Source organism: Ceratotherium simum, chromosome 14 (assembly GCF_057802395.1).
Source record: "Ceratotherium simum simum isolate JZ-2026a chromosome 14, ASM5780239v1, whole genome shotgun sequence".
Classification (NCBI taxonomy): Eukaryota; Metazoa; Chordata; class Mammalia; order Perissodactyla; family Rhinocerotidae; genus Ceratotherium; species Ceratotherium simum.
In genome coordinates, this window is record NC_141913.1 from 9,390,665 (window position 1) to 9,415,397 (window position 24,733).

The following is a 24,733-nucleotide window of genomic DNA, read 5'->3' on the forward strand; positions in this document are numbered from 1 at the left end:
CTTCCCCTTTAAATTAAGATGACAAGACAATATGGTGGAGTGATTAAGAGCATGTGCTCTGGAGCCAGACTGCCAAGGCTTAAATCCCAGCTTTGCCACTGTGCAACCTTGGGCAAGTTACTTAACTTCTCTGTGCCTCTGTAGACATCTGTAAAATGGGGGTAGCACCACCTCATTCACTTGGTATGAGGATCAGATAAATCAACATCTGTGCAGCGCTTTGTATAGAAACTGGCACGTAGTAAGTGCTAGATAAATATTTGCTATTATTATTTCAGACCAGTCTTGGAGTGTTAAAGGAATAGAATTCTCAAAAATAAGGTTAAAACCCAGGGAAGGGGTAGAGAGACAGGGAGGAAAACACTGGAGTGGCTAAAGAGAAGACACAGAAGGCAAGCAACAATGAAAAGTTGGTTGTTTCCAAGAAATAAAAAACCAACTACAAGATATTGAAGCAATGGGCCAAGCAAAGCAAAGCTGTTTTTTCCTTGTTCTGCGAACTGCTCAGCTGCCAGACATTTCCATTTTCCGGTCTGGGTCTGTATCACTGTATAAGTTTTATATCAGGGGCCCCAGACCAAGCAGGTTTGGTGTTAGGGGGCGGCAGCACCTCTTACCAAGCCCCTAAGTTCACGAATATGACCAGGACTCACCCTCTGTGGCCTAAGGCAACAGGAGGACTTGGTCTCCACAGATCAAAACCTGACGTGGTGAGGGAACCAGAAGAGAGCTAGGAGGAGATTCCAATCCCACCGGCTTCCCTAGTCATGGAGGCGCCTCAGGAGGCCTCTCAGACTCGGGGAACGCAGACTCGACCAGAGACCCACCATCACCTCATTGCACGTGGGGCTCTGGGCAGCAAAAGCAGATGGAAGGGAACTTTGAGACCACACCACCTGATTGCTCTGTTTTAGGGCTGCTGCGGAGACTGACGTCGAGAGAGAGGAAATGACTTGCCCAAAAGCTAAGGGATATCTAGGTGATTATCTCACCACAGGGAACCCCTGATGTCTGAAATATAGGCCCTTCTACAAATTAAACATGATTTCATCTTTAATTGCTATACTTTAGCCATTTTTTAAATGTTTATTCTTAAACAAAGAAAAAAAAAGCCACCAAGCAAAATAAGTATCTCTTTAACTAAAACAGTGACATAAACTGTGAAACCATCACTTCCCTGTGACAGCCACTGAGCAGGAAGAACAGTGAAGTAGCAGCTGTCCCGCAAGTCCCCCGTGCAGATTTGGGAGAGCCATAAAGCACTTGGCGGGAGCTCGGTGACAGGCTCTCACGTGAGTCTCAGAGGTCTGACGTGCACCTGCACCATTCTAACTTTCCTCTAGAAACTATCTGGACTTAACAATTATTTATTTAGCCAAAGCTTCTATGAACCTACTTAGGCTTTCAGCCTACTAATATCTTAGAGTTGAACCAACTGAAGACACCATACGATTCCTTTCCTCTGCAGGTCCTGCAGACAGCTATCACCTTGTCCCTGATCCCTTCCCCCAAACTCCCAACAGAGACCCGAGCCAACAGAGGGGTCTGCTCAGAATCCAGCTCCAGCCAAAGGGTCAGCCACATAGAATCCATCCTGAGGCCTCAACTGGCCAGAGCTGCAGGCACCAAATTTTCACCCACAGACCCTGTTTTGAAAGATTTTGGTCTAGCAAATTTATGATTAGTTTCTCATCTAAAATAATCAAACTCATATCTCACGGCCCATCAGAGCTTCCAAACAACAGGCGATAACCAGCATTACCAAACTGACTTGCTCTTTCAACCCAGAAACAAAACACATTTTAAGCAGCTAGAGCTGCCTTATTCTGAATAAATGTTTGACTCCCTGCTCCGCCCTCCCACCCTCCCACATACACCTATTATTTCCCTCTCAGTCTCAGGGATCCGGAGACCCCGGGGACGACACCAGCACAGAGAGAACTTAACACACAGAAGCCACCACACTGCCCCAAATTGAAAGCAGCCTGGAATCTGGCATAGCCACCAAAGACTTGCTGTATTGCCCTCCCAGCAGCTAATTTATCTATGATCTGAAATTACATCAAATTTCCAAGGACTAGGGAAAACATTTCCCATGAGCAAGTTAATTTATTTGCAGGGGGAAATGAATGGCTCCCTTTGCTTTCCTGACCCTCCCATAGGCACCAGGAAACAACACGAAGTGACCCTGAAGAGAGACCCCAGACAGAGCCTTCAGTTATATAAGATGGCCTAAAATCAGCCATGGGTGACAGAGGACATAAATTCTGCAAACCATGGTAATGAGTCTGCAGGCTTTTTAAGCTGAGGTGCACCATCTATTTAAATGCACTCCCTAGTGAGAAATGACTTGTTTTTTGTATGTCATACTTTGGGGGAGGGGTGCTGAGATTGTGTATTTGGAACAAATTATCGAACTTTTGCTTTATACAATCACAGGTGAGAAAGTTACTGTTGAAAAGGCCCAGATGAGCAGAGTTCATTGTGTTAACACAGGCTCCAAGAAGCCCTCTTTCCCTCCTTCTGTGCCTAATTTATTTCGTGAAAGCTAAAATTCTTTCCCCTTTATGTTCTAAAAAAAGAATAGGAGCTTTAGCAACCTAATGGCATCTGAGGATTGGAAGGAGCAACATTTGAGACCATCCACAGAAAAAAAGATTATTTGGAAGCCCCAAAAAGAAAAATTTCATTTTCCCATCAAAGCATATTAACTCTAACAACTCCTAACCCACCAGAAAGCACTCAAAGTAATGAAAACTGTTAAGAGGAGGGAGGGAAAAAAACGAGTTAGTGGGGATAATAATTTTCTTCTGCTGTCAGACCAGCACTGTTCTATCAAACAATCTACCAAACTCAGACTGGTATCTCTCCGGCATCCTCCCTCGATCTCTGCCACCCCCCGGGCTGGGAGGGATCCCTCATTTCATTCTCCTGAGCCTTGTTCAAGAAGTGCAGGTGAGCCAGGGGACATCAGACTCGCACAGACCAGAAACTTCTGACGCCCCACAGGCAGTAAGACATTCAGAACACCCATCTGGTAGGAGCTCCTGCCATCCTCCTTCTAAGTCAAGTTAACACTTAAGGCTTAGTATGGCCAGGCACTGAGCGAGGCACTTCACATGGATTATCTCATTTAATCCCGAGTTACATGTTATTGACCTTATTTTACGGATGAGGAAAGTCAGAGTTGGATAACTTGCCCAAGGTCACAGAGCTCATGCATGCAGAGCAGGGACTGGAAGCCTAGTGGTCTGCCTCCAGACCCAGCTCTCTTAACCATTGATCTAGACCACCATATGGTATCAGAGTGCATGCAGGCTTTAGTGATTTCCCCAGACACACACACACGCCAGCCCCGAGTCTGACTTCCAACACCACCTCACCACAAAGGAAGATTTCCCTCCTCTTAAAAGATTCAGACTGGACCCCACAGAATGGCTATAATCAGTACATGAAAATAAGTCAAAATGCCCCATGCTTAGGGAGCCAAAATGAAATGCCACCATTTTGTCTTGTGAAACAGCCTCCTGATTTCCGGAAACCCACCCAACAATGAGGAAAAAACAGAGACTGTTCAGATCATTTTATATCTTCTGGTGAGTGTAAGGAGTTCAATCTTAGATGAGTTTTGAGACTTTATGGCACTTTGCAAAAGGGAGGAACTAGAAAAGAAACCGTTTGTTTCTGGGCCATAGACTATTTCATTTAGAGGGAGAGAAACTCCGGACTTCTTAAATGTTTATAAAGATTGATCCTAAACAGAGTGCTTATAATCTCAGATAATGTCATATAATACTGGGTCCTTTTCACTTATAAAAACTGTCCCCACTGCAAATTGACAGTGACAACTAACTCCATATCCCAACTTCAAATAAGCCAAGGCATAAAACAGTTCCAACAGGACAATTCATTGAAAGGAAGGCCGTAAGGCAATTTGCAAACACCACATGCGCTTGTTTTATATGATTATCTACAGCCACATACAGTATCAAAATGAAACTGAAAGGGAAGGAACTCGTTGTACAGAAGACATAACAATACCCTTTTTATTTTTAAAACTCTGGTGAAATAGTTTCCATATGACATCCCATTTAAAAAAAATTAACGTAAACCAACCTGCCTGTGGGTTAGTCACACGACAGAGACTTCATCATAGTGTGTACAGATGCCTAGAGTATTTACAAATGTTACCTGTTAGGTAGTAAAGTTCTGTTGCAAATTTCCAGCACATATTCCACAGTAAAATAAAGGGGGGTTATTGGTGTTCTTGTATAAAAATTCTTAACAAATGGATAAAGGCAATTTTCCTGAGAGAAGATTTGTTCTTGAAATATTTTTCTTTAACAATTGGAAATATAGAAACGGGACGTAGTTGTAAAAGAAGCATAAGAATGTCTAAGTTAACATTTTTCTTTTAAATTATTTAAGTACCATTAAGTTAAAATGTTTACATTCATTATAAAAAATGTTGTTAAATCTTATGCAAATGATTTAACACTGATTGCTGCAACGCAAATTGCACTTTTTAAAAAAATTATTGTATACATGGAAGAAAAATATCTTGTTTGCTACCCTGTTTACAAATACTGACTGACTTCAGGTCAGTCACACAATATGAACTTTGAGAGCCGTCAGTCACAGTGTACATTACAGTTAGAACGCAGTCTTGCAAACTGAGCAATATTTTTGACAAGAGACCTCATGAACCAACTCAGCCTCCAGAGGTGTGTACCAAATGGCCTCAAATGGTCTTCTCCGTCAACGCATGTGAAATCTGGGTGTGGAAAAGGTATGAAGAAATTCTGGAATAACCAAAACCAATCAGAAGAAGCACATGATTTGGGGCAATACACATAAAACCTTTTTTAAAAATCTCTCAATATTCCTTAGCCGGCAAGGCGCTGGTCCTAGTCCCGGTTTCTGGAAGTTGCACAGCGAACACCGCATCCCCTGGCAGACCCAGAGGCAGGCTGGCTGGAAGTGGCTGTGGCCAGGGAGGAGGTGACGTGCGTGGGCTGCACCGGCCTGGCCCGGCAGCTCCATCTTCTCTCCTGCTCTTCAGAGACGGGGCTGGGTGGTAAGGCAGAGCGAGCCTCTTGGGAAACACATCTCTTTCAAAATAAAGGCACGGAAATCACGCGTCAGAGGAATGTTCGGTCAGCATACTCGCCCCAGTCTGGACTGCTGGACAAAATCACCGCAGGTCGTGCGCCCTCCCGCTCCCGGAGCCGGCTCAGGCCAGGGCGAGGGCGCACCACGAATCCTGTCTCACCGAGGATGATGTGACTTCAGCTGGCGAGGCCAGGCTGACGCCGATGTACAGCCCATCTTGACCTGAGTACTTGAGCTCGCTGTTCTCGGGATTGGTGCTCTCTCCCGCTCCAGACAGCACCGAGGCGCCCGCCTGGCGGAAGAGGGACGGAGAGAAGGAGAAAGAGAAGCAGAGAGACAGTTACCCATAAATTTGTCAGGCGGCACGCTCCAGCTAGGTAAACACAGGGGCTGCGCAGGGCAGCCAGGGAGAGCTGCTCACCGGGTTGGGCATACCGTTGACCTAACCCTGGCAGTTTAGGCTCATAGAAACATTCTCCTGTTAACCTGAGGACTCACAGCAGGAACCACCCGGCAAGATGGGCAGCTGGACACAAGTAGGAAAGGGGAACTGGAGGAAGCCTATTTGTAAAAAGTGCCAAACTCTGAGACCTCTGACAGTGAAACAAACCATACCACGCAGGTAAATAGGCCTTAATCATGCCCGCATAGTCTAATCATTTCAAAAGAGAAAATGCAGAGCACACACACACAGCAGAGCCACAAGGCTCAGCAGTTATGTCAAAGTCTAAAAAGGAAAGCTACACAGTTCAGCAAGGTCTGATAAATGAAATTTTTGAGCACTGACTTCATGGAAAATTAACCCATGCATACATAGGTTTTAATATCTACCTCATTTACCTTAATTCTTTCCAAGAAGAACAGGCCATGTTTGAAGCAGACCACAATATAAAGAAAATGCTAACATCCTACATCTGTCATGATCCCGGCAATTATTTCTTCAATCAAAAGGTTACCTTTCCCTTGTTTCATTCGTTCCTTCCATCCAAACGAAAAAGACCAATAGAATACATGATATAATTTAGTAGAATCAAACCAAAATAACTAAAATCATGTTTAGACTATGGTTTGAGAAAATAGTTGCATCTGACTTTTTAAAAAATCTAGCCATAATCAGACTTTTTAATCATGCCTTTTTCCTTCCAAAAGCTCAGACGCCCGTTATTTCTCCCCAGCTTTCAGAGTTCCATTCCATAAATTACTGGATACTTGTTTTTTGACATAGGTAGAACATTTTGTACTTTTCAAAGCATTCCGTTTTTACATATACAATCCCATTAAATCCCTAAAACATCCATTTTCTGGCTGAGAAGCACCAGACACAGGCTAAATTGAATGGAAGATGTGGCGGGCCTCCGCGGCTCCCCTTGGGGGCCTGGAAGTAAATGGGATCCTACTCTTTCCCGAAAATCTGTTTTTTTCTCTAATCCTCACAATAACCACACTAGGCTGAGAGGCGGGGCTTCAGGAAGTCTGACCCTGTGACTTCCTGTCTGCCCATCCCAAATTCCTCCCAGCTGGACAGACCAAACCCAGCCCCTCCACAAGTAACCAATCCTTCCCTTTCCTAGCAAAAATGAGGGGCTGTGAAAATCCAGCAACAACAGGACTCCCCACACCCAAACTTCTTTTTAAATAACACAAACTTAAAGTCTTAAACTGAGGACTTTAGGTGCATAAAAAAGCAAATTTCACAAAGTCATTGAGATGTCTAAAATTTAAAATAGATTCTTGTGAAAATTTTGAAATAGCTGAAGAATCCTGTCAAACAAACTAAAGCTATGGATTTGGTTACACGTATAAATATGGTGATTAACTTTAGCCCTTAAGTCCAGAATTTCTGCTACCCCTGAAGAAATAAACAAAAGGGTAATAATCAATTACAAAAGGATACTTCATTTTACAAAGGAGCTATCATACAATTAGCAGGAAGTGAGCTCCCTTATAAATGATTTATGTCACACTCGACTTTGAATTGGTCTACCTATTCCCTCAAAAAGCACATCTGCATTTATCTGCCTTCCCCACAGCAAGTGCTATTTTCTGGAATGAAGAGGGTGCCCGGATTGGCCCAGGAAGCAGCCCACTGCAAATGGCCAGTGGCGCTGAGATAACAGAGGGGTCTGTCGTCACTACCACAAGTCAGCAACAAGAAACACTAGCAAGGTACCTATGAGAGCCAGGCACTGGGACTACGAGTCGCTCCCTGGACGAGCTCCCAGGTGGCAAGGGGAGCCAGGACACATACACACTTGAAAATAAGACTGTTCAACTGCCTACCATTGCAGGATAAATGAGTAGCTGGGACAGGGACGTGGAGCAAGGGGTCAGAAAAGGAATTGCAGAGGGGGAAGGATTCCTGGGCATGAGCCACAGGCAGCCTTCGTGGTGGGGACAGCCTGAGCTTTCAAATCCTATCCTGGTTCAGCCACCTACTCAGTGCAGTCACCTCCCTGAGCCTCCTCCTTGGTAACTGGCCCTCGTATTCCCTACCTCAAGTATGGCTGTGACAATTAAATGACATAAATGTTTGTCTGTGATAATTAAATGACATAATGTTTGTAAAAGCATCCATATGGGGCCTCATCATGTTAAACATTCCATAAAGGGAAGCTATTATTATTGGTGAGGAAAGAGTGTTCAAAGTGGAGGCACGCAGGACGTGGGGAGGCCTGTTCATAAGAAAAGCCAGCAAACGAGTCAAAGAGACAATGTGGGAGAAGTAAAGTAGAAGGCCTGACCTAAAACTTTCTGTGCCTCAGTTTCCTCACCTTTAAAATGGAAATAAGAAGAGGCACCTAAGTCATAAGTTTGTTGCAAGAATTAAATTAGCTAATATATGTAAAGCCCTTACAACAGTGTCTGACAATAGTAAAGACTACTTAAGTATACGCTACTGTTAGTATTTTATTTTACTTTAAGGTTAAGGAGCGTGGACCTAATTTAATCCCCCCAATTCCATCCGTGGGCCCAGGTGAGTGACCATCACCAGGTGCAGCAGCAGCGGGAACTCATCCAGAGCTCAGCGAGAACCACCTCAACGAGGACCCTATTCTAATTGTTACCGACAGCTTTTTGCAAACAGAAAGCAAGGTGCTTCCACAGCCCTTCAAAAGGCTCACTGGCCCTGTTTCAAATAAGCCACATTAAAGAAATCTTAATACCTTGAATACCGTTCTTACACCTGAACAATAACCCCCAAAACTACCTGTTGAAAAACCAGTAGTTTTTCCTTTTTGTGACAAAACTGTTAAGCTATATGGCAAGCAAGGAGTCCTGCCGTCAAAGGGCGGGCAAATCCCAAATTCCAATGGATGAGCTCCTGAAAAAACAGCTCGTTTGAAATCAAAAGCAACATCTGAATCTGTCAGAAAAAAACAGGACAAGTACTTGTGCTCAAGGCTTAAGAACCTTATTTTTAAAGAGGGGTACGCTATTTATTTATTTTTTTGTGAGGAAGATCAGCCCTGAGCTAACATCCATGCCAATCCTCCTCTTTTTGCTGAGGAAGACCGGCCCTGAGCTAACATCTATTGCCAATCCTCCTCCTTTTTTTTTCTCTTTTTCTCCCCAAAGCCCCAGTAGATAGTTGTATGTCATAAGTGCACATCCTTGAAGTTGCTATATGTGGGACACTGCCTCAGCGCGGCCGGAGAAGCGGTGTGTCGCTGCGTGCCCGGGATCTGAACCCTGGCCACCAGTAGCTTAGCTTAACCACTAAGCCACGGGGCCGGCACTGGAGGGGGGTGGGGGGTTACAGTATTTAAACATGAAATCCTGCAATGCACAGCTTTTTTGTATGTCAATCATACCTCAATAAAAAAATTAGTTAAAATTTTTATGCAACGATACATAACGAGATCATAATGATGAAGACTGTGATAACCCCAGTAGCCTCATCCACGGCCGTGGGGCTTTTTCTGGTACTCGCCTTAGAAGGCAGTAGAAGCAGAGCCATCAAGAATGTTATGCCCTACTTACCTCTGTAATTTCACTTCTGGAAATGTTTTATAAGGAAAGAATTCAAAGGAAGGGAAAGGCTCCACACGGGAAGACATCCATTGCAGGGTTCCTTATAATAGTGGAAACCATGGAAATAATCTAATGTCTAATGATATGGGGATGGTTTGGAAAAGCAAGGGACATCCGCTCAATGAGCTATTACACAATTATTAAAAATAAGATCATGTAGCAAAACGGAAAAAAATCCTGTAATGCAATGTCAAGTGAAAAACAGCAGGATATAAATTCTATGTCATAATTACAACTTATCCATGCACATGCAAAAGTATTTCAAGGGAACCCAGGAGGAGGTGGGGGACAGGGGAGCATCTGAGAGGGCCCAACCTATTAGCCATCTATACCTTTTTTTGACCATTTTAATTGAACAGCATAGTACAGTCTAACTTTGAGGAAGAGTAGAAGACAGCGGCACCAGAAACATGCAACACAAGCATTTGAGGGATAAGCCAGCCTGGATGGAGTCATAAAGGAGCATGAAAAAACAGGGAGGAATCAGAGTGTAGGCACTAACAGAGAAGGGAGGATCAGAAGGTGCCCACTGCACCCCTGAAGTCACCTCCATGCCGCCTGGCACAGGCTGGAGCCTGGCCAGCCATGCACATGTGAAACATGGCTCCACATAAGCTAAAACACCAAACACACTACAAGGGTTCATTGGTGTAACCTGAGCTCTCAAAACCTGTATTCTAACTACAGAAGCAGTCTGGGATTGGCCCAACAACTCTCCTTAAGAAACCTGCCTCGTCATATCATTGTTCATCTTAAGGCCTTTCCCTCATTGGTGATATTCAAGAGCTACCTACTGAGAATCAGTACAATTTGGGGAGAAAATCAGAGAAAACTTATTATGACCCTGGACCCAGTACACAGACTCAAAAATACAAGTATAAATTTATGTATTCCCACATCTAGTTAAATCCTTCAAATGACTTTAGTTCAGATCACAGACATCTCAAAATAGCAAAACAGGCACTTCACTAACCTAAACTAACGAACGTTCCTGAACAAAAGTAAAGGAGAGCACTTTGGAATGCCCACGGCTGCAGGCAGCTTGGGCAGGCGGAGGGCCTCGCTCATTCTCTGATCAAAGTGCAACGAGGGTGGGGCAGAAATCTGCTCTGTGTTTCCATTCACAGCTTATCTGCCCTCCACCCTCCCACAGACAACTGAAAATGGAGGCACTTCCTGTTGAAAGAATGTGTTATCAGCACCAGACCCAGCCTGGGCTTAGCACTGAAAGCAGGCCAGGTTAGGTGGGAGACCCGCAGAGCAGCTGGGCTGGAAATCTCCCTCCGAAAGGAATAAATGACTTCAGGGACAACTCGGGTGCTGCAGACCAGGACATGGAAAATACCCACTAGCATGTGAAGTAAGCGCAGTTCATCTTTAGATCATCCAAATTCTTTTCCTGTGAGAATGAGCCTTCACTCAAGTATCTGAGACGTCAAGGATTTCTGATGTGATAAACTCTTGTAGTCAATGCCCAGCAGTGTCTGGCTCACAGTGGGCTCACCAACATCAGTTCTCGTTTTTTTCCTCTTACTTCGCATATCCCATAACAGGCAGGCCCAGAGACAGCCTCCAAAGGGGATGCCCACGCAGGCGGCTTTGGAAAGGCCACACGTCCGAGCAAAGGAAACCCTTAAGGGACACGGCCTTTCCAGAGGAATAACATAGGTTCTCTGGCTTGTGAATCATAAACATGAATTTCATTTTTGAGGAAGAAAACCAAAAAGGAGTAGACTGGGGTGTGCTCAGTCCCCAGTGCTGTAACCTCTCCTAATGCAGCCTTGATCTGAAGAAACAAAACACTGCACCCCAGGCAGGTTGGGGGTGAGTGTGTGATCATTCCCAGAGGAGAAGACTTGGATGGTGATCACACTGGCCCCCTCAGCTAGAATTCAGACTGTTGGCCCCCACGGCCTCTGATCCATCCTTCCTACACGTCTAAGTCAGTCTGTGGTTGCGGTGTTTTCTCGTGTGAGGGGAAGCCAGCCGGCCCTCACTGCCAAAGCTCTCTTCTCTGCTTGCGTCACCTCTAGGTTAGACTCTTGCAGGGCTTTATAGCTGTGCTTTCCTCAGAAGAAAAATTAAAAACTACATGTAAGCTCCAACGAAGGAGAAACACTTTCGATAAATCTTAACTTGCACTCTAAAAGCTATCGTCATTTCAGTCTGAATAGAGGTAACAAGACCAGACACAAAAGTGACTCAATAACAGTTTAGGAGGTGACACAGGGAAGATACACAAACACACAGGTCTGTCTCCACCAGGACACATGAAAATCATCAATCACAGCAAAACCCTCTAATTCTCCCATAACAGCTCAGTAAAGCAGGAGAATGCAAGCAACTTCTCTTACAAGAAGTCATGGTCACCTCAGCTGATGACCCAACTCAGTTTTTAGCAGAATAGTTTAGCAGAATTATAATAATTAGCATAAAAATAATTTGTTATTTCTTTTGTCATTTAGCAAACAAATTCCTTACTGAGGAGCTCACCGGCTGCCCCCTTGAGCCCTCCTGCCCCTTCTGAGCCTGAGTAGGCCAGGTTACACCCATACATGGGGATGCTGCCCTTTTCAAGGAAAGAACAACAGTTCTACACACACAGTCTCCTCTGGGCAAAGGAGAAAATTGTTTTACGCATCTGCACACACTCAAACAGCAAGTATGCTGTGGTGAAGAAAGGCCTGGTGCAAAGTTTATAAGTACCCTGAGATTATCAGTAAAATGCTGATGTACAAATATAAATTGCAGGGGGGCAGGGCTTGTCCCACATCTTGAAGCGATAAACATACTAAAGAGTTTATCCTCTAAAATGAATCAAAATGAATGACTATTCTAGTCTTCAAATTAAGTGGTAAAGGCTCAAGACGCAAGATTTAAAACCTGCTGAATTATAATCTTAACTTTTAAAAACTGGCTTTTTAGGAGATTGGATGAGCATCTTAAATCTGGCCATCTCAATGAGAGAAAGCATACAGTGGTCCAAGAACCAGGCAGCATTTACAAGAAAGCTTACGAAGGTACTAAGCATCATAAGGAATGAAAAATTGTTGCTATCAGAGAAATAAAAGTATTTTAAATATGGTTACTTTGTTAACACAATAGCTCTACATCTCTAAATTTCCCCCATTAGGAAAGTAAGGATTTATTTCTAATGTCTTGGGATAAAAAAAAAAAAAAATGCCATACAAATAAAGCACATCGCCATTCACTTCCAAGATTATATTTAAATAGTACTCCTCCTCTTGAGCTTCAAAGAGGTCTACAGGCATCTCCCACTTAGGCTGCACAATACTCCTAAGGACCAGATGGTAGGAATTACTTTTCCCCGTTAGTAGAAGGAGAAAAACAGAGCCTTTACAAAACTTTGGCAGCCTGCTATAGTCACAAACAGAGCTGGAGCTAGCGCCTGACCGCCTGAATCTGTTTCCTTCCAGCTGCTAATCCGTGAACCCCTAGAATAAACGTCAGACTATACTCAGGCTTCACCACGAGTCAAGCAACTAACCTTAACAAGAGCTTTAAATTAAAAGTATTTGTGTTTAATAAGATAAAAATACGATTCTGGAGCACGTGCTCAAGCTCTGGTGAAACCATGCCATGCTAACAACTACCAAAACAGCACACCAAGAAAGTCAGTATTTAAATGTCAGATACTGACTTGGAATTGTTTACTCTCAAGACTCCAACAGGACACTGAAATCAATACCTGTAGGTTTTTTGTTCACATCTTTCTTAAAAACTGAGGTCAATAAAATAATCTCTTTGTCTCAGTCTCACAAACTCTGAGTACTGGGCCTGATAATGATAGGTAGCTGAATTATGAATGATCACATATGCCAACACCTGTCTCTGGAGATGCTTTTTAAAATTATTAAAATTTCAGAGAAAATTAACAGGTAGGTCTAACCATGAACAGAGCTAACAGATTGTATTTAATTCATATCCATTAGATCTTCACATTGCTAGTAACTCTTTTGGCAGACACCCATGAAATGCATAATAAATTACTTTTGTTCCAGTAAAGGAATTCATTTTCTTCGAAGATTCATTTAGCAATAACATTTCAGAGCATTCTAAGCCAGATTTCTTAAATTTGGTCATGTTTTCCCGTAACATTATTTCATGTTTTGTGACAATTTTGTATATTCTTACAGAGGCAGGAAAAAAACTGCGAAGAATCTGTAATTTGCAAAGAAAAGTTGTGTTCTGAGATGAAGCCTTCTAACCTGAGGCCGTATGAAAAGGCGAATGACATTCTTCCTACACTTATTCTTTACCCAGTATTCTGGCTTCCAGATTGTGATAATGAGTCATTTATTAAATAAACCACAGTCCTGTGATAAATTGGGTGGACATATATATTATAAACTATTTAAAGAGCAATACAGTTTTACTGTTTCCTAACATACATACAAAGTCACTGGATATTAATGTAATATAATGTATTTCTAACTACTCCTTCTTACCATCCTCCCCAGGACACATGCGTGAGCATGCACACATGCACACACACGCGCCGCGCCACACACACACACACACACACACGAAAAAAGGGAAGTCTAGAAAAGGCCTTGAGACCAAAATGAAAGTATGCAAACTCCACACGCTTAAATGTTCGCTGCCAGGGTGACGTGTGACTTTCACAGCGAAGGCCAATGTGGTCAGACAGGAACGTGAGTTATTAGAAGGGGCTGTGAAAGAGGAAAAAAAGGGAGCCTGGCACACAGGGAGCGTGAAGATAAAACGCCAACAAAATATTTATGTTCATGGCTTGCAGCAAGTGGCAAGTGGGATATTAATAACTGTGATGATTGGCCAACTCCCTGGGAGTGGTCGAGACATGGGTTCCAGTCCCGGCTTCAACACGGGCTTGCTTTGTGACCTGAAGGAGTCACTCTGAGGCCCGGTTTATAAATGGGGCAATAATAATACCTAACTGAACTCTCTCACAGACCTTGAGGGAGATTAATGGCTTTTTAATTCTTTTTTTATTCATTTAGAAAAAAGTATCTTGGACTATAAACTCTGGGAAAAAATGAATACTTGTCTATTAAGAAATGCTTTTCAATGATTTCGTAAAAATTAATTGAAGGCAATTTGAACATTCTGAAAAGTTCCAACTGACTTAGCACTCACTGTGTATGGATTTAAATCACACCATTAGAAATATTTTAGTACTAATGCAATCTTGTATTTAATATTTTAAGAGAGCCCTATTATAATCACATTAGGCACACCAACAGTAAATTTTACTGTCTATTATTTTTTCTATTACCCAACTAATATAGTCTTAGAACTATAATAATTTTATTAATAAGTATAATATTTAACAAGAGAATTTATACAATGTGTCTTATATATTTTATCAAGAGCAAATCACTTCTCTGACACCATTTTCCCAACTGTTTCAATGGGACAATATTTGATGCTGAAATTATTAATCAAAATTAGTTAGATTTCTTTAAGAAAATCTTATTTCTTCTCTCTAAAGATTTCAATACCCCACATACTATCGCATATTAATCTAGCATGCCGTAGTGATAACAACATTGACTCTGCATCTGCCAGACCTGGATCCAAATCCAAGCCCAGCCTCCTAATTTGATAGATAACCTTGGCCGGTTACTTACCTTCTGAGTCTCACTCCCTCAAATGAAAATTGGAAATAAAAACACCTCATTTGCAGAGAGATAATTAGGAATAAAAGAGAAAAATGTGCACAAAACACCTGGCACATAAAAGGCACTCGATAGAAGCTGGCTTCCTGACTTCTTGTGTCCACTATCTTATAAAGGGGAAAGTACGGGAAAGGGAGAAAACGTCCCAAAGCAAGAGCACGATGAAGAAATGCAAGACTAATCCACTAATGCCTGGCTCTCAAGTGCCCTAAAGGCTCCTGTGGAATATTCAAACTATGAGTGAAGCAGTAACATTTTGTTCCCCCTCCAGCAGCCTCTTTAATCAGAGCTCCTCGTCACAGTCAAGTTCCTCTGAGTGAAAGCAACTCATGTCGTATCTAAGTCCTTCATGAATGTACCTTTCAGCTATTCTTCTATTATAGGAATTGTTAATAAGAATAGGAACTATTATTTTGTGACCAGTCATAATGCCATAGTAAGTCCAAAGTGATTCAATTACGTTGAGAAAAAGACAGTGACGTATAAATTTGCTAATAAAGAGGTAAGCTACATGACTAAAGTGATGTTTTCCAATTTTCATCACAGGGTGCAAATATGAACACATAAAATCAAATCTATAAAAAGAATTTTAAATATTAACCTGCCAAGTGCCGAACCTTTCTTCAGAAGGCCTTATAAAGACCTCCAGACATCCTAGCAAACCTCAGCCCCTAAATCACCCTAGGCTACGTGCACTCAGGGGTGGGCATTACCTCTTTCAAACCACTTCTAGCACAAGATTTAGCACCACACAGCTCAGGAGAAGTACGTCTTCTGACAAGGTTGTTGAATAAAGTTATTGCCAAGGAGTGGCTGCAGCAGGGAAACAGGTCAGGCTAGGCACGAGGGTCCCAGAAGAGTAAGTGAGGCAGGAATGAGACACCTACAATTTTAATAGCAAGAAACTGACCAAAGAGCCGGTAAGGCCCACAGAAAGGCAGAGAACCAGTCAGCGACGTATCTGAGATGAGATCCTTGTCTCAGTCTAAGGGTGTCTGCCTCTCTTTGTGAAGTTGTCTATCACCAACAACGAATCACAAAGGGGAGGAAACTTCTTTCCTATCACTAACACCCCATGTCTAAAATGCTTCCATTTGGAAGGGTCACCAGGCAGCTACCTCAAACCATCCCGCCCTGTGTAGCCCCGGGGGACCGAAAAACTAAACATTGTAAGCTGTGAGGTCAGTGCATGTCACCAGCTCCAAGCAAGTATTTCTCCTTACTAATTGTGAGGGGAAACCCTGCTTGTAAAATGTACGAGTAGGAGCATGCTAGCATTTGTTTACATCAGTTACCAAAATACTCCCAGTTAAGAAGGTTTTAATTGTTGGGCTCTAGCATAGAGACAAAAACACACTTGTCACTGCAGTGGGGGTTAGACAAAGTCCGTCATTTAGAAATGACTGTAGTTTGGGGCCTACTTAAGGTTGACTTGATACTTATTTGAAACATTTCAAATATCTCCCTTCCACCTATTTTACCAGTCCCATCTCCCGCCTTTGGCTTCCTACACCCTACACTCCAGCCACACGGAACTCCTAAAACCACGTCCCTGAAGCACTATAGATACCCATGCTCTTCTTCTATCCCAATTTTTCTTCTGCAAAAATCCCACAGAACTAATTCAAATTTCCTCTCCTCTCTGAATCCACTTCCAACTTTGCAGTCAGAATTCACTGCTCCCTCTTTAGGACTCCTAACGAACTTTGTCACTCATTTAAAGTACTTCCAAATCTGACCAGCAGTAAGATCCGTCTATACCCGCCCCTCGTCACTACCACCACATTATGAACAATTTGAGGTCAGGAACTCTATTTTACTCAGTTGTAAACAGGGCCTCCCATAGCACAACGCTTCCTAAATAGAGCAACGACCATGGAGCAAGGGCCAGTCAGATACATTATCATCTTTATTTATTTCAACGTTGTATGTTTAATGACTTCAACATTATCTTTGCAGTTTTAATGTAAACTTAAGTAGATTTTAATTTCTTTTAAATAATTATGTATAGAGCTATTTTTAGGCTGGCAAAATATGTTCAGCAATTTCTTATTCTCAGACATTGTCTTATTACTAATTTCATCCCCAAATTAATCCTTTCTGTCCCAAAAGAAATTTAGAAAAATACCTTTTATCTATAAAATTTAAGAATTGAGCTATAAAGTTTATATATGATATATTATATACATATTATATATAATATACACACACATATATATAAAGTATACTCTTGTTTCACAAATTTTTAGTTACAAGTCATAGGAAGGATAGGAACATTTATAGACTACTTATTAAATCTTATTCGGGAATTGCTGAAATAGAACATGTTACCATATTTCCCTCCTAAATAACAACAACAAACCTATAAAACATAACTCAGTCAGTAAATGGAATTCGATGAAAGATTTAATTATTCTTACAATCCATAAGAATATAAACACCAAAGAAAATCTGATCTATTTAGGTAAACCAAATACACATTTTTCAGTAAGTCTACATGTATGTATAAGAAAATTTTAGACAGAATTAAAGACTATTTTGGGGAAATTTATCTTTAAGTTCAAAAGTCACAAAAATTAATCAACTATCTAGCAAAAATTAAGTTTAACACATTTCTTAAGAAACAGAAAATTCCAAAGGAACAAGACAGGGGCTATTTTAATACTAGGCTGCATAGCTTCGCATCCTCCTGATCTCATACAGGAAACAAACTGCCCTCCCTCTACCTCCAACACATACACACCACATACACACACACACACACACACACACACACACACACAGCCCACAACAGAGAAACTGAGTCATAAGGTAGCCGGGTCAGCAACCTGATGACCATCAGAAGAAATGTCTCCTTTTTTCCCCAGACATGTCTAGTCAAAACACAAATTAGCAACAAGTACGTAAAGCTAAGACATGCAAATAAGTCAAAGAAATGAGGCTTGAGGGCAGTGTAAAAATGACTTTCGTGGCACTTAGATACTTGTCCTGGAAAAATGCAGAATGCTGGGTGCTAAGAATCCTGCCTACACCTTCGTTCCTGCTGGGGAGGGAGCCCTGGAGACCCTGCTCGCAGTAGCAGACGAGTGCCTCCCTCCGGAATACTCAGCTCCTGCCAAGCTAGCTGCCACCACGTGAACATGCCCACACGCAGGGCAGGAACATCAGGACTTAAAGGAAGCCTGCTGGAAATGTCTACTGGTGATCTCCTACAGCTGATTTCTCAGGAGGGGATTAAAACGAACAGCAAGTTTGATACGGACTTCTGTGACAGTCTTGGACTTCCTTGCTGTAACTCACAATCATTAAGGAAGGGTGGATGAGCAGTGATGTTGCCACAGACATCTCTAAATGGAAGAACGAACGCATGGCCCCCAGTTCCTGTCCTCCACTGGGGTATGCCTGAGATTGCCCTTTGTTTTGTAGCTCCGTTGTCCCTGTTAAACTAGGATAACTCTGCACTACTAATTTCCACCATGTCAGTCACAGGGGCCACTGGAGATCAACAAGATGGACCCATCATCACAGGAGGCTTAAATGCCGAGCCAATGAAGATGCCGTGTACTATATAGCAGATACAACCTTGCTCTGTGGATATAACATTTTCCTGACTGACAGCACTTCAAAAGATCCCATAAGCAGTCAGTCACAACACCAGCTGCCCTCCAACATCATAAACCATGACCAAAATGGCAAAATGACACATCTTTGTCAACACAGCCACCTTTCACAAATGCTTCTGCCAGCTGCTCACAGATAACTCTTCCAGCACGCTCTTCACAGCTCCTCAGCTGCCACGCCAGCCACATGCACAAAACTCAGCCTACCCACAGAAGGCTCTGAAAAGTGCTAAGGGACCTCTGGGCACACAATGGCACTCCTGGGTAGTAAGCTGGGGAAACCACTCAAGTCTACTACAGTTATTCTTGGAGGGGGACAGTCTCCAAAGGCAGTTAGCAGACAGGCTCTGTCAAGTAGGCCTGGTTCCCCACAACAGCCACGCCAGCTAGGGGCTGATGGAGGCCTCCGTGATGGGTTTACCACGGGGAGAAAACCTGAGCACCCCGTGCCAGCCAAGTGCCTGCGGAGCCAGGAGGAGGGCAGGCAATCCCCCACCACACACACACACACAGCGCACTGGGAAAAGCTGTCGGAAAGCATTTCTGAGGCTGCCTGGGCCCGAGAGCTGCCCCGCTGTCTGCAGCTCACAGAGCCGTCTCCCGTGGAGGCTGCCTAGGCTACGGGAGTGATGGGGGCTTGTGTGGAACTGCTCTCAAACTCCCCCCAATCTCTCAAATCCTTGTTGCTTTGCCTCCTGGCCTCTAGGAGGGCACTGAGCGCTCCGCCAAAGGGCACTAGCCAGTGAGCCGCCTAAGGTGTGCTGGGTCCCAGGTGAGAGCCGGCGGGACACCAGAGCAGCTGTAGGAGTCCCGAGGTCCCTCTCCCAGACAGGCCAGGGCAAGACCCTGTCACTGCCTCTTCACTGTTCCTCCCCTGGAGGGCAACTGATTGGACTTGCAAAGAGCCAATTTTGAAATTTTACATCACAAAACCACGAGAGCAAAACAGACTCCACCCACCATGGTTCCAAGTCCCCAAAGCCCATTGTTGGGCAAGTCTCTCTACTTCTGTGCCATTTATCATTCAAATTTGGCTTTTGCCAAGCTTAACTGTGTCACCACAGTTGGACTGTGTCACCAACAAAAGTGACTTGGAGCTGGCAGCAATCCTCATTTCAGCTAGGAGAGACAGACACACGGATACTGAGGCCAAAAACCTGGCTGCTCCCTCAGTGCTTTGCAAAAACAGAACATTGTTTTGCCTCACTTAGCTACATAATTGCTTCTCAGGACTTAGGGCATCATCAATAATATTCATAAATAATTTTGAGCTTTTTCATTTCCCCACAATGAACTGTTCTATTTACCACTTTAGATCCTTAAAGATACATCTAACCCCCCTGTTAAAAAACACCGTACACCAGAGCCCACCCTTACAAAGTCTAGAAACATTCCTTAACGTGTCTGCAACAAAGAAAAACAACTGAAAGGCTTTTTCCTTTGTGCAACGCGGAACAAACTTCTTGTTGCATTAAAGAAAAAGCCCAAAAGGATAAGTCGGAAGACGAAAAGAAATATCAAATATAATTTTAAGCACGGTTTAAAATTGTCTTAAATGTTTAATTTTTGTTCACTTAAGCCGGTAAAAATAAGACGGAAAGAAACCCACTCTGTGGTTCCCAAACCCTGGTAGGAAGACACCTCGAGGGCAGCGGTTTCGATTTCACCTGAGGCACTCATTCAAAAACACAAATTTCCTTGCCCCACCCCCAGAGACTCTGACTCAGAGGATCCAGGGTGGGGCCCAGGAATCTCTAGTATTTTAAAGTACCCCAAATAGGGTAAAACGAAATGTAGAAAACAATTACTAAGTAAATAAGGATTTTCATGGTGGTGCTCCGTCCTAAACTCCTCTCAGTATAATCCTAAGAATCGGGAGCACGCTGTAAAGTCTTGCTGCCCAGACCCCGCCCTGGATCTCACCAAGGTCAAGGGTGAGACCCGTAATTTTTAAAGAGCATTCCAGGTAAATCTGGGAAACATTAGGGTGGGAAAATGCTCTTCACTTGAGAAAAACTGAGTTTCAATCAGCTTTACAGAAACCACCTCTGGGATCTTCACAAAGACCCTAGCATCCCAGCACTCTGCGGCATAAGTCACTCACAAACCGCATTGCTCACAGGTTTGTCGAAAGGCTGAAATAAGCCTGGGCACAGCTGAGGTACATTAGAAGAAGGCGAGGCGTCCCCAGGAGAGGACAGTTGGATGAAGGAGGATCAGTGAATCCAGCAGCACAGGACATTACCATGAGCTTTGCTTTGGGTAGATGATTAAAATAAAAGGAAAGAAGAAAGAGAAGACACGAGCAGAAAAGAGAAGAAAGAATGCAGGAGTTGATAACAATAAGCAAAAGCCATTTAAATGTCATGGGCAGAGTGGAATATATACGAAACCAGGGAGCTGGTAGTTTTTCTGATCTACATTAGAAATACATATACATAGCAACTCAGATAAAAACCTGGAAATAAAACAATTTGAAGTACTTCAAACCAAAACTTCTTGCTTTTACTTGGGTTAATTTAACCATAAAAAATGATATAGATCTTAATTAAGAGGTTTGTAAAGTACTTAAGTTTGTCATTTTGTTGACATTGAAATGTAATTTCCTCTAAAAACTATTCTTAGGTATCAGCTAACTAAACTGAACTGTTGGTTTAGATTATTGTACTACCAGATAAGATAAAATTTGAGATAGTATACTAGAGAGCAACCGACTAGCTTAGAAAGAGTCTACACTGTTTTCACACTTACCCCTGAGGCTGTCGGTTGTGTTGTGGGGGAAGTATTTTTGCTGCAATCATCTGAGTTAGAAGAGGTGGAGGTTGGAGTCATAGGAACAGAATTATTGCTATTACCTGCAATAGTCAAAATTAACCTCATAAATACACATATACACTACTGTTAAGGTTGGCATACTTTACAATCAAATAGCATTTTATTATATTTACCAGAGCAAGCCTTTGACTTATTTATGTTCTTAGGTTTTCGTTTCCTGGTTTGAATTCCCTCTTTTTTCATAGCAAGCGGTCGAGGCACCTAAAAAATATGTTCACATAGGCCATGCCGTAAGTTTAATAAATATTATATTGAAGAAAAAACAAACTTTAACTAAAGACCCAACATCAGTACTGAAAGCCCTCATTTAAAAGAACTTGGCATAAATTTCAATCCAATTTTTATACATACTCAATAGAGTCCAACTGCATGGAGACTACACTTTCCCCATCAAATGCAGAGATTCCTGCATGGAGACTACACTTTCCCCATCAAATGCAGAGATTCCTTCAGGGAAAATGGGTGATTTGCTAGGGAGACTGATTCAACTTAATGTTTACTGTTTCAAACAACTTCTATTATAATAGAGTAAAACTAATGAATACATATTTTTACTTCAAAGAGATCAGGTAATTCTCTTCTTCCTACATATACAAGGTTATTTTCCTTTTCAAGATCGACATGTTTATAATATTTTGTGCTACCCTTAAAATGAAGTATACAATCTTTCTAACTAAAACTGCCAAATACATTATTACTCCTTTCTATAAACGCATTTGATTGCATTCAAGAAATTAAGGCATAAATTAGTTACTGTGCCTTTCTAGTTGGTTCCATGCTTTTTTTGTCTCTTAGAGTGTGCAGTTTTTAAAAAAGGGGGTCATTACCATGTTATCAATTCTAAAATGCACATTTTTCACATTTAAGTATTTCTAAAATTGAGATGTCTTACAATGGATGTGTGGTGATAGTTTAATTGGCAGCATTTTTTGTTTCTTACTGGTACATAATAGTTATATTTTAATTAATAGCATCCTAGATTCAATAATGTGCACATAGAAAATCAGATTTTTCACTTTCATCCCCTCTCCTTTGCAGATTTTTTTCTTAACTGAAACCATGTACAAACAAGATATGAAATGTGTATATGCATGAGCAGAATGTGTGGCGCACCCCATGGAGTTTCATGTAGAGTCCACAAGCATTGCACACGGGTTCGCCCTCAGCGTTTCTGCGCCACAAAGTGGTGGTGGTGGTGTGACAGTTGGCACAGGACAATCCAAGCCGCCGGGAGGAAGGCTAGAAAACAGCACAAGAAAGTAAGTGTACAGATATAAGTAATTTTTATGTATATTTGACACATATGCATCAACGTATCATGTCCCTGTCATCAACAAGCATGTACCTGGTTATTATAAATAAGAGGTCCCTTGAGAAAAAAATTTCAAGTGTAATTAGGTTGACCTTCGTGGACCAAACAACTTGAGTTTTACATAGTGTGCTCGATCCCATACATACGTTTGATTTGCTCCAGCACCTTAGCGTAGATTAGAGAATAACCAGGAAGCAGTCACAATGTTGGCCAATCACTGCACTCACTGTTGTCAGGTCTCAGGTATTAAGAGTCATGAAATGCAATCACAAACAGCCTGCCAATGTGTTCAGTGGCTTTGGGCAGTGTCTGAGTCACCTAAAAACTGGAGACAATCAGGTCTACTTCTCAGATATGCATAGAGAAATAAACCAGAAGCTTTAGAAGGGCTGATAAATACATTAATAGAAATGGATTTTGGAAAATGTACAAAATTTTTGGAAATATATTTTAATACATTCCATAATGATCATGATTGCCTGCTGCCTGAATGTTTGTACTATTCATTTTATGAACAATAAGCAAATTTTATGGCATTGTTTTAATACTGGCATTGTCTTATATAAGTGATACTGATACATATTATTTACCCTGTCAGAATGGTACTCAATTTTTGTTCATATAAAGGGTTAAATGGTACTATCAGAAAAGGCCAACTGTCTGGCACTGTCACTCCAATTTCCGTGTCCTCTTTATGCCCATCCTTTAACATCTTTAAATGGAATTTATTTCCTCTAAATTATTATGTGTGAATTATAAAGAATGAGAATTTAAATTAGTATAAGTTCCCCTCCAGAATGGCAAAAATCTAAATTTGTTTTTTAAATTATCTAGATAGACAACTAAAAAACAGTACCAGAACTTCAGTAAAAAAAGCTATGGGGAAAATCTAAGGACCAAAGCAAGTTGAATGTTACAGAATTCAGGGAAGTTAGCTATGCCAATTCATTTAAGAAAAGAAGTTGTAAAGAATGGACAATAAAAATATAAATTGAGCATGTATTGAATATTCACAGATTAAAGGACAGAGATTTACAAATCCTTTGCTGGCAAATTTAAAAGAAAAAATTGCATTTTGCATTTACAATTCACATTTTGTTGTATTACTTTAGTATGACTCTTTCTAGACAAATTATTTTTAAAAAAGAGACACTGGTAAGCCTCTTAGCACTACAATATTTTTAAGAAGTCAGTGCTAAGAAACAATCAGTTTGACTTTTGGTTGAAATGAATATGCTTGGCTGAACTATTTGCGGAACTGCTTTGCTAAAATGATGAAAACATATAAAATCTTACATATCGGGGCTTCTTTTCTTTCTTTTTCTTTATGGTTCAAAGAAAATAATTTCCTAGGAGAGCACTCCTTTCTCATCATAAATGTAAAATAAGTAAACTAGGGACAGGAAGGTTCATTTTATAAACAGGACGTTTATGACAGTTTCTAGTGGAATTTGGAGCCAATGTGAAGCAAACTTGTTATCAGAATTTGCCATTATTAACAAAGAACTTTATGACTGTCAACTGCAGATCATAAGTGAAGCCAGTCCCCATAAACATGTGAAATGAAGGTGAACGGGTTATAAAAGTTCCTTGTAACAAGTGATCTCAGTTACATTCATCACTGACAAGGAATTCAAGTTACACCATAAATCTCTTATTTTGCAATGTAATACAAGTTCAAATTCACAGTGATTGGTTCTGTACTGCTGGCTAAACAAACTGGGGTTCAACATTCTATTTCTGAGAACCAAGCTAGATCCATCAAAACCATAAATAAGAAGCCCACAAGGAGAACTAATTGATAGGCACACCCTTCAATTGGTATCATTTATAACTCATTTACAAAGCATATTGGCTGACCTTGGTCACCGCCAAGACACCTGCCACAGAGAAGGAAAACTAATAGATTCAGAGATGTAAAAACTGGTTTTTGTGGTAACAGTTATTTTTACCGGTAAGCGCATAAAACAAAGGGCACTATCTAAATATGAATGTTACTAGAACAAATTTATAATGCAACCAGAACCTAATGGTTACTATTCTACCAGTTTTTCGCTCAATCTGGAGAAAATGTTATCTTTCCGAGAGCTCAGCTAGATCTCAGCTCAGTGCCTTCCCAAACAAAATAATAATCAGCTTCA

At 41.7% G+C, this 24,733-nt stretch overlaps 1 protein-coding gene across 6 annotated transcripts in view; it reads right to left on the bottom strand.

Annotated features, from left to right (window-relative positions):
- Nucleotides 1–3,933: 3,933 nt before the first annotated feature.
- GATA6 (GATA binding protein 6) overlaps nt 3,934–24,733 on the bottom strand; it is a 29,820-nt gene continuing 9,020 nt past the window's right edge. For 5 of the 6 annotated variants that reach the window (XM_087438990.1, XM_087438988.1, XM_087438989.1 and 2 more), the window contains exons 4-8: nt 22,394–22,519; nt 21,394–21,481; nt 21,197–21,300; nt 5,273–5,404; nt 3,934–5,111 (exon numbers count right to left, since the gene is read on the bottom strand). In XM_087438990.1, the coding sequence (XP_087295116.1) occupies nt 4,908–5,111; nt 5,273–5,404; nt 21,197–21,300; nt 21,394–21,481; nt 22,394–22,519 (654 nt within the window). In that variant the 3' untranslated portion in view covers nt 3,934–4,907. Of the gene's footprint in view, nt 5,405–21,196; nt 21,301–21,393; nt 21,482–22,393; nt 22,520–24,733 lie in introns of all 6 variants that reach the window. The other variant, XM_087438993.1, reaches the window with a different exon arrangement.